The 13,757-nt window shown below is 42.7% G+C and overlaps 1 protein-coding gene across 4 annotated transcripts in view; it reads right to left on the reverse strand.

Moving 5' to 3' along the window:
• The window catches only part of PDZD2 (PDZ domain containing 2), a 312,563-nt gene that overhangs the window by 5,653 nt on the left and 293,153 nt on the right, over window positions 1–13,757 (reverse strand). For 3 of the 4 annotated variants that reach the window (XR_003757843.2, XM_029060011.2, XM_029060013.2), the window contains 3 exons: window positions 3,614–3,715; window positions 1,793–2,114; window positions 1,012–1,146 (listed from right to left, as the gene is read on the reverse strand). Coding sequence is in view for 3 of the 4 variants with exons in the window: in XM_029060011.2 (XP_028915844.1) it covers window positions 1,012–1,146; window positions 1,793–2,114; window positions 3,614–3,715 (559 nt within the window). In the remaining variant the exon portion in view is untranslated. The remainder of the gene's footprint in view (window positions 1–1,011; window positions 1,147–1,792; window positions 2,115–3,613; window positions 3,716–13,757) is intronic. The other variant, XM_029060012.2, reaches the window with a different exon arrangement.

Consider the following 13,757-nt stretch of genomic DNA (forward strand, 5'->3'; position numbering starts at 1 on the left):
AATAAAAATAACAAATTTCTTCTTGATCAATTAGACTGATTCCCAAACCAGGTGTACTAAGTGCAGTGCCCAAGGTTTATTTTCATTATTTTCTTTCAAAGACTCAGGCACAAAGCACCCAGGTGGCCTATTTGGGTCCAACATTCAGCATATGATAGTTTTCAAACACTGACAATTTTGGGGGGTACGTGGAAGGGACTGTGCAGTGTACTGGGAAGCAGCATGACCTCGTGGAAAGAGCACGGGTCTGGGAGTCAGAGGATCTAGGTTCCAAACCTGGCTCTGCCAGCTGTCTTTTGGGTGACTTTGGGCAAATCACTTAACTTTTTTGTGTTTCCGTTACCCCTTCTGTAAAATGGGGATTAAATCCTACTCCTTCCTACTTACACTGTGAGACCGATGTGTGTGTCCAACCTGATTATTTTGCATCTATCCCAGTGCTCAGTACATATTATTGTCCCTCAGGGATATTGCTAAAAGGAAGGGCTAACCCAGTGCATTCCCCAGTTATAAATTATATTTTTGTATTCTAATCACACCTAAACTTTTCAATTGCTTTTCATTCGACTGTTCCACATGACCTTTTAGGGAATGGGTCAGTTTGAAAGGCCAGACAGTTTAAATGACATGAACAAGATTAGACAAGATTGCAACCCAAAGCTCCAGACATCCACAGTGATTACTCTACCCCTCCCCCACACCATCTCCCTGGCCTCTTTAGCTAATCTGCTGCAACATTACTTATAATAAGGCAGCAAATGCAATTTGAAATTCAAAATGGGCAATTCCCAGATTGAATCACCTCAGAAATCTAAGAGCTCGGTCCTTTCACATCAATAACAGTCTGGTTATTAAGAGCATTAAGACTCCTCATATGCATTAGAAAGGTCTCTAGTTCCCTCGTAGCTTTCTAAATGTATTTGCTTTTCAAACAGAAACCATCAAGTTTCTCACAAGGTGTACATCAAGAGAAATGGGTCATGAGTTCAGACGGTTTGACAAGAAGTGTACCTTTAAATACTCGCTTTATAAACAGAGGTCTATCTCCAGACACTGAGGCTTTTCCTCCATCAAGGCTGAACCCCAAACCAGCTGAGGTTTTCAGCAACTCAACACACATGGCGTCATTCAGCTCAATCTTTCTGCCTGCAAATGCAAGGAACCAATAGTCACCAGTCATACACAGATCTAAACATCTGTCTCTGAAGTGCTGCATGATACTACAAATTCAAGTAATTATTGAGTACTGCTCTCCATTATGAAGTCTAGGAAAAAATAGGGATAGTGGATACAGACAGGGTCAGTGGGAGAGGTGGATAAGGAGGGCTGACCCCAGGAACTGGGAGGAGGAGACAGGAGGGCTAGTGAGAGAAGCGGTATGGCCTAAGGGCAAGAGCATGGGCCTGGGAGTTAGAGGACCTGCACTCTAATCCCAGCTCCACCAATTTCCTGCTGTGTGACCGTGGGCAAGTTCCTAACTTCTCTGTGCCTCAGTTTCCTCATCTGTAAAATGGGGATTAAATCTTACTCCCTCCTACTGTGAGCCCCATGTGGGATGGGGACTGTATCCAACCTGATAAATTCGTATATACTCACCATTCAGAACAGTGCTTGATGCATAGCAAGCACTTAAATATAATAATAATAGTAATTATTATAATTAGATGGACTCCCTCTAACTCCTCACTGCTGCAGGTAGGAGTGGGGAGTGAGGAAAGGGAGAGGGGGTTGCAAAACATACTATGTTCGGTGGGAAACTCTTAATAACAGCACAGGTGTTTCTGATACCCACATCTTATACCTCTTGCCCATGAATTCTCCAGTTCCTGGGTCAGTGTCTTACCTGTGCCCAGCTCCAGGGTAACCAGCTTTCTGGGCACAGGGCTCCTTCCACCTGCAGGGTCTGAGTTCTGCCTGGAAGACACCTTACTACCACTTTGCCCTTTCTTGATGACAATGATGGCATCTCTGTGGAGCTTGGCCTGGTGGAGGGCATTCAGGACGTTTCCGTGTACTGAACCAGCCAAGGAGGTGCCATTGATGGACAGAATGAGATCGCCCCGATGGATGGTTCCTTCATAAGAAGCAACTCCTTGAGGGAACACCCTGTGGACCTAAGGAGACAGTAGAAAAAGGAAGAGAAAGCAAACCCAGGAGTGGTGATGCCAACCTCTAACCAGAAATCAATTTTAGAAGAAACTCAACGATGGGCCAAATTAACTCTCAGTTTGAACTGCAGAACATACATGTTCAGGGAGAACAGATTTGCACACATAAAATATGCTGCTGTCTACTGTGGTTATTTTCTCAGAGTACACTAAATATTCTCTTCTAGAAAAAAATGTCTAAATGATCACAAAGTCTACGATTTATCATTTAGATTGCTATTTGGTTTATTTTCTTCAGTAGTCTTCACCTGGGTAGCCCTTTATCTCAAGACAACACAAAACTCCATTCATTCTGTTGTTCCTGTAAGGAGTAATGCATTCTGAATGGGCTGATGGCAGGGGGTAAGGCCGAGGGGGGAGTGGTAAATAGAAGTTTATCTCCTAGTTTTCTATATTTGTCTTCCATCTTCAAATGTATTTTTTTGTTCTATTTTTAAAAATAGGGCTGATTTGTAAGACTCAGACAATATAGTTTAGGTCCCAATATAAAGAATAAGGTAAAAAGCTGATCAAATTATAAGTGGGCCTGTGGCATTCAGAGACCCAAGTTTAAAAAAAAGTTTCATTTTATTTTTAAAAGTTAAAACCAATTAAAACGTCCCCTTACTGGCTCCTCATCCTGTTCTGCTGATACTAGTACCAGTTCAAACTGCGTGGAATTCCCCTGGGGCAGTCACTGGGGAGCTTAACCTAGTAGACCATGGGCTGGGCCAGACAGCCAAAGGGCTGGAGGAGCAGGCTTCCAGTCAGGGAAATCTTAACTCCCGCAGAGCCAGGAGCCAGAGCCAGATAATCGCAGGTACTACTGTTGCCATTACTTCTTAGCTAGTAAGTACAAAGGAAAAGCCCAAAGGTGCAATTAGCAGCCCCTCTTTGGGTTTCTCTGATTTTCCTTAACCCCTCACTCCTAAACCAGTTGCTGCTGATCAGAGAGCATTTTTCCCCTGTATGCCCAAAATGCTCCTGGAAAACCTACTGCCAAAAAATGGGCCAGGTGGGGCCCCACTAATATGGGATTTTGCCACTTTTCTCCTGTAAAATTCTGCATGGTCATCTTAGAAACCAGGAGCAGTCCCAGTACGCAGTTCATGTTTCCAAGGAGTAGTGTGTTTAACAAAGTTTAATTCCATTTATTTTAAGGGGTTTGACCTAATAAAGAGTGGGCCTTGCCAACTAAAAACCAAATTATTAGCCCAATCACCACTGCTTTGGTGACTACTGATTTTTCAAAGCCTGTTAATCCCTCCCAGTGAAAACATTGCAGGAAATTACTTTTTAAAATCCTTACTAGAGGATCTCTTGATTTGAATTTTAGAGTTACTGGCAAAGCCTTAGAAGGTATGTAAAGTTTAGCTGCCGTGACTTGAATTTTGACAAAGAAGCCCTTAACCTAGTATTTAGGCTGGAAGTCAGCTTTAATGAGAGAACTTGAGGATTTCACTTACAATAACTGATTTCTGTTCCAGATCTATCCCACCGGCCACACTGAATCCCAGACCTGCACCTTCTTCCTTTTTCAAGATTATAAAGCAAACATCTTCTTTATTCTGAAGAGAAAAAGGTAAGATATGGATATTACATTTCCAATTTAACCCAAAGAACTATCAGCATTCATATAAATTAAATGGGTTTGTCTGTTCTTTATCTGAACTTCTTTATGAGTCATTACTGACACACTAATTTATTTTTACATATGACCTTTGGTGTCCTACTGTTGTCTCTGGAGTACATAAACATTATCTCAGGCTCTCAGCACTCCTATCAGATACTTATGGGCAAGCATTCCTAGCTCCATCATTAGAATGATGGATGCCAGTTAATCCTCCAAACAATCATCATCATCATCATCATCAATGGTATTTATTGAGTGCTTACTACACACACAACACTGTACTAAGCACTTGGGAGATTACAGTGCAACAGAAGTGGTAAAACACACTCCTTGCTCCAAATGAGCACTGTTAGAGACAAGATATAATCCATTCTTCTTTAACAAGAGGGTTGTGTTCTTAAGGATCCTGGGATTAAGGGGAAATCGCTGTTTTTGATGATGATGGTATTTGTTAAGCATTTACTATCTGCCAAGCACTATTCTAAGCACTGGGGCAGATACAAGGTAATCAGGTTGTCCTACATGGGGCTCACAGTCTTAATCCCCATTTTACAGATGAGGTAACTGAGGCACAGAGAAGTTAAGTAACTTGTCCAAAATCACACAGCTGATACGTGGTGGAGCTGGGATTAGAACCCACGATCTCTGACTCCCTCGCACCCATGCTCTTTCCACTAAGCCATGCTGCTTCCTGATACTGTGCATATGCACACATTATTTTCTAGTACTGTACTAGGCTATATCCAGACAGACCCATGAAATCAGAAAAACTTTTCCAATTCTACATCAGTGCCCGACCAAAGCGTGTTGTGAAAACCCACATTATGACAGAGTAGGGTGCTGGAGGGATCATTGGTCTGACCCAATAATGTGATTGCTTATATTCTTATCAACATCTGGCTGACAGAGATAAAAAAAAAAAGCAACAGATCCACATATTATACTACTGCTTTTTTGGTTTGAGGTTATGTTACTGACAGCGTGCCTACTGCAGTGAGGTCGAAGAAAGTGATCAATGACCAGATGAGGCCCTGACCAGCTTTTCCCCACTACATGCATATAAAAAGCACTGAGGCTAGAATCTCTATTAATAAAGTTGCCACCACTTGTCTCTCCCTTTTTACTTTATAGTCTGCTTGAAGTTTCAGATCAAAAAGAGTATTCCTCCTGGCCCAAACTACTCCCTCCCTCCTTTATGATTCTTGCATGGTAGTTGGTCCTATCTACTGTTTGCAGAACACATTATTTCCCAAACTTCTACAGATGTGCTGCACTACTAGACACTGTTCTTCAGCATAATCTCAAGCGTGTCTCAGTGGAAAGAGCAGGGGCTTGGGAGTCAGAGATCATGAGTTCTAATCCTGGCTCTGCCGCTTGTCTGCTGTGTGACTTTGGGCAAGTCACAACTTCTCTGTGGCTCAGTTACCTCATCTGTAAAATGGGGATTGAGACTGTGAGCCCCACATAGGACAACCTGATAACCTTGTATCCCCCCAGTGCTTAGAACAGTGCTTTGCAAAGAGTAAGCCCTTAATAAATGCCATTATTATTATTATTTATTTATTCTGCTTACAGACACTTCACCCAATGCTCAATGTCTTTCTTCCATCTGGATTAAGTAATAAGTGGCACCTACTAGTAGTTAAGTAACTGACTAGTAGTTAACCAAATAGCAGCACACTTGGTTGGCCAATACATGCTTGAAAGTAGAAAGAACACAGGCTTGGGAGTCAGGGGAGAGAGATTCTATCAAGCAATTACATTTACTGATCGCTTACTGTGTGCAGAGCACTGTATTAAGCCCTTGAAAAAGCATGATAATAACAGATTTGGTAGATACATTCCCTGCCCACAAGGAGCTTAGAGCCTAGAGGATTCAATCAATTAAGCAGAGATATTTATTGAGCATTTATTGGGTGTCAACCACTGTACTATTAGCTTGAAAGAGGACAATAATAATAATTATTGTGGTATTTATTAAGCACTTACTATGGGCCAGGCACTGTACTAAGCATTGGGATAGAGACAAGATAATCAGGTTGGACACAGTCTCTGTTTCACCTGGCCCTCTCAGTTTTAATTCACATTTTTACAGATGAGATAACTGAGGCCCAGAAAAGTTAAGTGATTTGCCCAAGGTCACATAATAGACAGTGGCAAGCTGGATTTAGAAACTGGGTCCTTCTGACTCTTAGGCCCATGCTTAATCCATTAGGCCATCTTCAAGGAGTTTACAATTTTAGGAGGGTGAGGGAAAGACAGACACTAAAATAAAGTACTGGAATGAGTTCTAGTTCTGAATCTACAACTTGCCTGCTGTTTAACTTTGGGCAAATCTCACCTTCTCTTGGTCTCAGTTTCCTCCTCTATAAATAGGGATAAAATAGTTGTTCTCTGCTCCTCCCTCTTAGACTGTGGGCTCCATGTGGGGCAGGAACTATGTCTGATCTGATTATCTTGTATCTAGGCCACGCTTAGTACAGTGCTTGACCCATAATAAGTGCTTACTACATCCCATCAGGATTAGTAACAGTACAAGGTAACAGCTTCCAGTGAGTTGCTTCCTAAAAGAAAGGCTTGCATATGCAAAACCTATTAGCGTGCTTTAGCTGCAGTATGGGGAAACCATAAAAGAGGAGAGAACAAGGCATTTAAAAGACAACTACAGCTAAAGGAAGCAAAACAATGGGGTATAAGCAGGGACAGCTGGGCGATAGCAGAAGATAGGTCAGCCTGGCATTCAATAATCAGAAATGGGAGAGCTCTCTTAGAACAGCTGCATGAGGGGGTGGGGGGAAACAGAGAAAGAAACAAAAACAGAGCCAGTCACTAGCAAGTGCAATTAGACTGTAAACTCCTTGACAGCCGGGACTAGGACCATCTTTGACTTCTTTAATGTTCCCCAGCACCAGGTACACTCCTCTGCACACAGCAGGAGCTATAAATATTGTTGATACTGATAATACTGGGAGACAACCTCTATTTGTACACAAAAAGGGAAGGTCAGCAGTGGTTTTATCAGTCGCACACAATGATAAAATCTCAATCAGCATTATCTCCCAGCCAAAAGGACAGACAGCTCTACCTCAGTGCCGTTTACCTCCTTCACCCCAGCCACTTTTTCAGTTGTGAAGTTTATTAGAAATATGTTCTTCCTGTCTGAAAGTGTTGGGGATGCAGAACCATTTTATTAGGGGTTTTACACATTGCATTCAAGTGCTAAAAGCATCTCTTCTAAAGAGAGAGCTCCAGAAAGTCTCCTTTTCTGGCTTTAGAGATCTGACAGTATAACTGGAGGTCTTCAGGCATCTTCAGTATGTTTCAGCTCTTCAGTACCCTCTCTAAATTTTGGCAGTTTCCAACCGATCAGGGGCAGGTACTGGTAGAAATCTGGCCGAAGGCCTGGTCTGGCTCCAGATCTGGCAGGGCACGTCTAAAAATGGAGCTGAGGAGATCTGGCAGCCATGCTGGATGCAGGGATGGCCAGACAGTAGCAAACAGGTGAAGCAGGAGGCTTTAGTTGGCTGGGATGCAAGGGAGGAAGCTGGAAGCTGAGGGGGTTGTGGCCAGGGAGAACTCGGAGGCTGAGGGAGCAGAGGTAATTTTGAAGGTGAGCGGCGCTAGGACTAAGCCAGGAGGGGGATTAGAGGACAGAAGGGGCAGAGGATACAGAGAGATAAGGAGGGGGCACCAAGAGATAGGAGGAGATGGATTAAAGAACAGAGGGGCAGATGAGTGGAACGGAAAGAAGGAACACGAGAGATACACTACATGTTGATTCATGGAACTCCTGGTTCCTTAGGATAGGGAGACCACAAAGGTGGCGGGTGATGATATTAATCAGCTTTGCATTTTTGTAAAAAAAAAAAAAAAAGGTTCACATTTTGTGTTATGAAATCATTCGTGAAACTTTGCTTCAAACTAAATGGCAGACTAAAACTTCATATTTAAAACTGAAGTATTTTGTACATTACTTGTAAGATGTGCATGATTGAACAAAGTAAGCTTTGGAAGAAGAGAAAGAAGGTTTTCACTTTTTTCCCTTTGGTGAGGATTTTTAATTAAGTTTTGTTACTGAAAAGAGCCTCAGCCTTGGAAAGCAACATATATGAGAAGCAGAATGGCCTAGTGAAAAGATCCTGGGCCTGGGAGTCAGGGGACCTGGGTTCTAATCCCAGCTCCGCCACCTGTCTGCTGTGAGCCTTGAGAAAGTCATTTAACTTCTCGGTGCTTCAGTGACCTCATCCATAAAATGGGGATTAAGACTGTGAGGTCCATGTGGGACATAATGTGTGTCCAAACTGATTACTTGGTACAATAATGGGCTCAGTACAATGCACAGTAAGTGCTTAACTAATACCACTTAAAAAAATATTAGAAAAGATTGATGTGACAGAACAGAAGAAAAGAGTAATTATCCACAGAGAGAGGAATGTGGGTGCTATGAGAGAAAGTTCTTACATTAGACAAGAATATTTACTCTATGTTCCATAAGGAGATAAAGCTTTCTGTAGTGTGTGCTGAAATTTTGAAGCTATTCCAAACAGTCCTATGTTCCTACAACAGAAGTGTTCTGTACCTGGAGGAAGTAGTAGAAAGATTTCAAATCTGTGAAATATCTGAAATCAAGGCACATATCTTTTAAAGAATACTTGCTGAGAGACTAAACGTATCTAACATCTCTGTTGTACTCTACTCTCCCAAGCGTTTAGTACACTGCTATACCCACAGTAAGTGCTCAGTAAATTCCGATGATGATGATACCAACTCTGTTCTACTGTACTCTTCCATATGTTTATTATAGCACTCTGCACACAGAAAGTGCTCAAAAAATAGCACTGACGATGATACCAGTTCTGTTATATTGTAGTCTTGCAAGGGTTTAGTACAGTGCTCTGCAAACAATAAATGCTCAATAAATACCAGTAATGATGATGATAATTATTAATGGACTTGTGCAAATGCTTAATGCTCACAAAAAAGGAAATGGAAATGGCATGTATTACTTTAGAGTTGAGTAAGCCTAGGTTTTCCCACCTAAAGTATCCAGCTAATCTGATCTAAACCACACTCACTATGATAATTCCAATTGCCTTTTCATTAGTATCACCCAGGTAGCCACTTCTTTCAGAGTCCAACCCACACTGCATTGTAGGGAAGAGGGGTCAGAGTTAGATATGGGGTGGTGCCTGCTAGCACTCTGCCTTCAGAATTTAGGTTTTTGACAGAAGAACAGTTCCACGAGGGTGTTTTGTTGTGGGTTTTTTTAATCGTATTTGTTAAGTACTTACTATGTGTCAAGCATTGTTCTAAGGTGCCGGAATAGATGCAGATCTATTAGGTCAGATACAGTTCCTGTTCCACACAGGGCTTATTGTCTAAGTAGGAAGGATGACAATTACTGAACCCCTATTTTACAGTTGTGGAAACTGAGGCACAGAGAAGTTAAACGACTTGCCCAAGGCCACTCAACAGGCAAGTGGTGGAGCCAGGATTAGAATCCAGGTTCTCTGACTCCCAGACCCATGCTCCTTCCACTAGGCCACACTGCTTCCCCTGTTAATTTTGGCACATTTTCCTCTATGAAACGTTATTCAGGTGAAATCCTTCAAGACCATCTGACGATTGGGCATTTTTTAATGGTTACTGCTGAATCCATCTTGTTAAGTCATCTGACTTTTTGGGCAGGAGGCAGTACCGAAGATGAGGGAGGTGGGACTTTCCGTGAACCTTGGGAGGAAGGAACCCAGGTTAACTGCGCACATTTTCCTCCACTGTCCTGGCTCATTTTCTCTGCTTCTGGGGTGGTGGTACAAGTGGGGGAACAGGAAAGCACATTTTCCTCTGCTATCCTGGCTCATTTTCCCAGGTCCCAGAGGACCATCTAGAGGAGGGAAAGCAGGAAAACCAGGTTCACCTGCCCCTCCTCATTATAGAGAAGCAGCGTGGCGCAGTGGAAAGAGCATGGGCTTTGGAGTCAGGGCTCATGAGTTCGAATCCCAGCTCTGCCCCTTGTCAGCTGTGTGACTGTGGGCAAGTCACTTCACTTCTCTGGGCCTCAGTTCCCTCATCTGGAAAATGGGGATGAAGACTGGGAGCCCCACGTGGGACAACCTGATTCCCCTGTGTCTGCCCCAGCGCTTAGAACAGTGCTCTGCACATAGTAAGCGCTTAACAAATACCAACATTATTATTATTATTTTCTTCTTATTTTTTAAAAAGATGAAAAATAAAAATAAAGAAAAGATAAAAAAACAACTGATCCTGCTGAAGGTCAGCCCTCAACTTGGCACCCACCCAAATGTCTGCAATAAGCCCGTGTAGGGGTGGGCACTAGACTAGGGTCACTAGACTGGTGTGTGTGTGGGGGGTGGCATCATGTTGGATCGTAGTTCAACCTCTTTGCCTTGAAATTGGTAGTTCTGACAGGATTCCCAGACAAATCTGTAAGCCAACCAAACGCCTCTGGGCAAATCATTCCACTGTTCTGGACCCTGAAGAACCAAATGGGACATTTTGCAAGGTGAACTGTCTCAGCAGGAATCCTGAAAACAGAGGGTAAATGTGGAGAGCCAAGACTAGAGACAGTGGGGTTACGGTGCTAAGGCACTACGTTATGCTGCAGTCCCTCTGGCTGTTAACGGATTAGACAGACATAGAGGGGAGTGAAAGTAAACTCGAACCTTCCAGACCTCCACATCAGTAAAACAGTAAGTGCTGGAGTGGTCATTCTTGTGTCAAAGATTTCAAAGCGGAGGCTTTTCTTTTTTCCTCAGATGGCAAGCCCAGCATGGCTCCAGCAAGGGTAAGGGGTGAGCAGGGACCAGTCTGGGATGAGGCAGGAGAAAGCTAGCCTGCTCTCCCATGGCTCCAGCTCTTTAGCTGTGGGTTTCTACTCATCCTCACCAAGCTAAGGGTCAGGCCGGAACAACACTCCCTTCATCCTCACCTATGTGGAGAAGAAGCGTGGCTCAGTGGAAAGAGCCCAGGCTTCGGAGTCAAAGGTCGTGGGTTCTAATCCCATCTCTGCCACATATCAGCTGTGTGACTTTGGGAAAGTCACTTAACTTCTCTGTGCCTCAGTTACCTCATCTGTGAAATGGGGATTAAGACTGTGAGCCCCATGTGGGATAACATGATTACCAGTGCTTAGAACAGTGCTTGGCACATAGTAAGTGCTCAACAAATACCATTATTATTATTATTATTAGTGCTTCTGCAGATGCCAATTTCTTTTCCCTATGGTGTTTGGCTAGAGATGGTGGGATTGACCAAATCCTCAAAATTTGGTACTGGTTCTTATCTCCCCCCATCCATCTTTTAGTAAAACAAAGGCTATAACCAAAAAACAGTTACAGGCACACCGTAATCTTCAAGGTACTACTATTGATAGCGTTGTTTAAAAAGAGGACCTGCTCCTCAATGGTAGCATTTGCAAATTTGTCCCTGCCCTCAAATTGGAAAGCTGGTCCAAGAGTTCTGCATACATGAGTCCTCTTTTTTTAAAATGGTATTTGTTTAGCACTTACCATGTGTCAAACACTGTTCTAAGTGCTGGTGTAGATTCAAGTGAACTAGGTTGGACACAGCCCCAGTCCCACAGTCCCTGTCCCTCTAGACGATAAGTTCGTTGTGGGCAGGGAATGGATCTGCTAAGTGTTGTATTTTACTCCCCAAGCACTTAATACAGTGCTCTGCACACAGTAAGCACTCAAGAATTACAATTGAATGAATAAATGAATGAACGAATCGGGCTCACAGTCTAAATAGGTAGAACAGGAAAACTGAGTTTCGAAGAAGTTAAGTGACTTGCCCAAGGTCATACAGGAAGCAATTGGCAGATTCTGGATTAGAACCCAGGTCCTCTGACTCTCTGGCTCCTGCTCTTTCCACTAGACCATGCTGCTGCTTTCAATTCAGAGCCAAGGCAGAACAAGTACCATTTTGTAGGGGCTACCTTTGAAAGCATAAAAGAGCAGCTGTAATTTCATCAGGTCTATGGCTTTTGTTTGTTTTTTTAATGGTATTTGCTAAATACTTATTGTGTCAAGCACTTAACGGCTGAGGTAAATACAGATTGATCAAGCCAGAAATAGTCCCTATCCCAGCATGGGGCTCACAGTCTTAGAAGAGAATCCCCTTTTTGCAGTTGAGGAAAGCGAGGCACAAAGAAGTTAAGCGACTTGACCAAGGTGACGCAGCAGGCGAGTGGCAGAGCCGGGATTAGAACCCTGACCCTCTGACTTCCAAACCCATGCTTTATCTACTAGGCCACACTACTTCTTGGCATGACACAAAGGGTACAAAGGGCAAAAATCCCATCTTTATCAGAGCTTTGTTTGTGAAGCGACGGGAGAGAGCAGGAGGAAATGGGAATGCAGAAAGGGGAATGTTGTGAAAACCGCTGCCGTGAGTACTTAGGAATCACAGTAGGTACTCAAAGTTCTATGATAGAATGGTTTTCCTATATGTTACTACTCTTTGAACTCCATAATAAATCAAGGCTAGTAAGACTTGGAGTGGGAGAAAAGAGGATGTAGGGTGGCTTTTTTCATCATTTCAACTGGAGAAATAAGGAAGCATGAGAGCTTATCCATGGGCACAAGATGACTGTGAAGTCTATACATCCTGAGTGAAAATCCAGGCCACTTATTCATAGTTTCACAATAGGGCAACTTAATAAACATTAAAATCAAAGATCCAATTTGGGATTTAGATCATTTTACATGAATTTTTCCATTCATGACACAACGGAAGTTATTTTCAAAATAATTCCTATTAGCTGTCCACATCATTCTGAATGATCTCAAATCTTTGTGTGCGACACTGTTCAGAAAGAGAAAAACATATGTTGAACATGTGGCTTGATAATTTTTCTAAAAATTGCCCGAATTTGGTGCTGCCAGAGCATTATACCTTCCTCTTAAATGTGAATTTCAAAATTGACCAGAATAACTGAAACCTAAATACAGTAGTTCTTGACACCAGCAAGCAAAACTTAATAAACATTAATAAAATTGCTTCATATTAATCATGCTTGATATGCCATCAAAAGTTTCCAGATCATCTCATTTCTAATAATTTGCAGATTCTTTCAGTAACAGCTGAAAAGAGAAGGAGCATGGCTTAGTGGACAGAGCATAATAACCACGTTGGGCAAGCCACTTAGCTTTTCTGTGCCTCAGTTACCTCATCTGTAAAATGAGGATTAAGACTGTGAGCTCCATGTGCAACATGGACGAGCTCCAAGCTGATTAGCTTGTATCTACTCCAGCGCTCAGCACAGTGCCTGACATATAGAAAGTGCTATAGAAGTCAGACAGGCTTTGTTCATTTGACTCGAGTGCCACCCACTGATGAACACTGAAACCACATCCCTACTCGGAAAACTTTGTTTATTTTAAATGACAGAGCACTATCGGAACGGAAGCACAAGGCATTTATCATGGTGTGTGAACATTCATGCTGAGGTAGAAGCGAACTGCTGTAAAAGTCCTGAGACTGAGCAACCCCAGTGTTGGTACAATGTACAAATTAAAGTCCTGGCAACTGTAAACACTCCTGAATGACTTCAATTCTCTGAGAGGCGGAACAATTCCAAAGACCCCAGAAAAGAGGGTGGAATCTTGCCTCATCAGGCACAACTAACCCTCATAACCAACCATCATACAACGGGTGGCAGGATGGAAATAACCTTTATACATTGGTTTTCAAAGAGGATCCCTTGAACATATTTTTTGAAAGACAATTTTTTTAGTGGCATTTGTTAAATGCTTATTATGTCACTGTACTACACGCTGGGTAGATACAAGGTCGTCTGGTTGAGGTGCATACAAGCCAATCAGGTAGGACACAATCCATATCCCACATGGATCTCACAGTCTTAATCCCCATTTTACAGATGGTGTAACTGAAGCACAGAGAATCAAAGTGACTTGCCCAAGGCCATACACCAGGTACGTGGTGGATTCAGGATT

The sequence above is a fragment of the Ornithorhynchus anatinus genome, chromosome 3 (assembly GCF_004115215.2).
Source record: "Ornithorhynchus anatinus isolate Pmale09 chromosome 3, mOrnAna1.pri.v4, whole genome shotgun sequence".
In the NCBI taxonomy this organism is placed as follows: Eukaryota; Metazoa; Chordata; class Mammalia; order Monotremata; family Ornithorhynchidae; genus Ornithorhynchus; species Ornithorhynchus anatinus.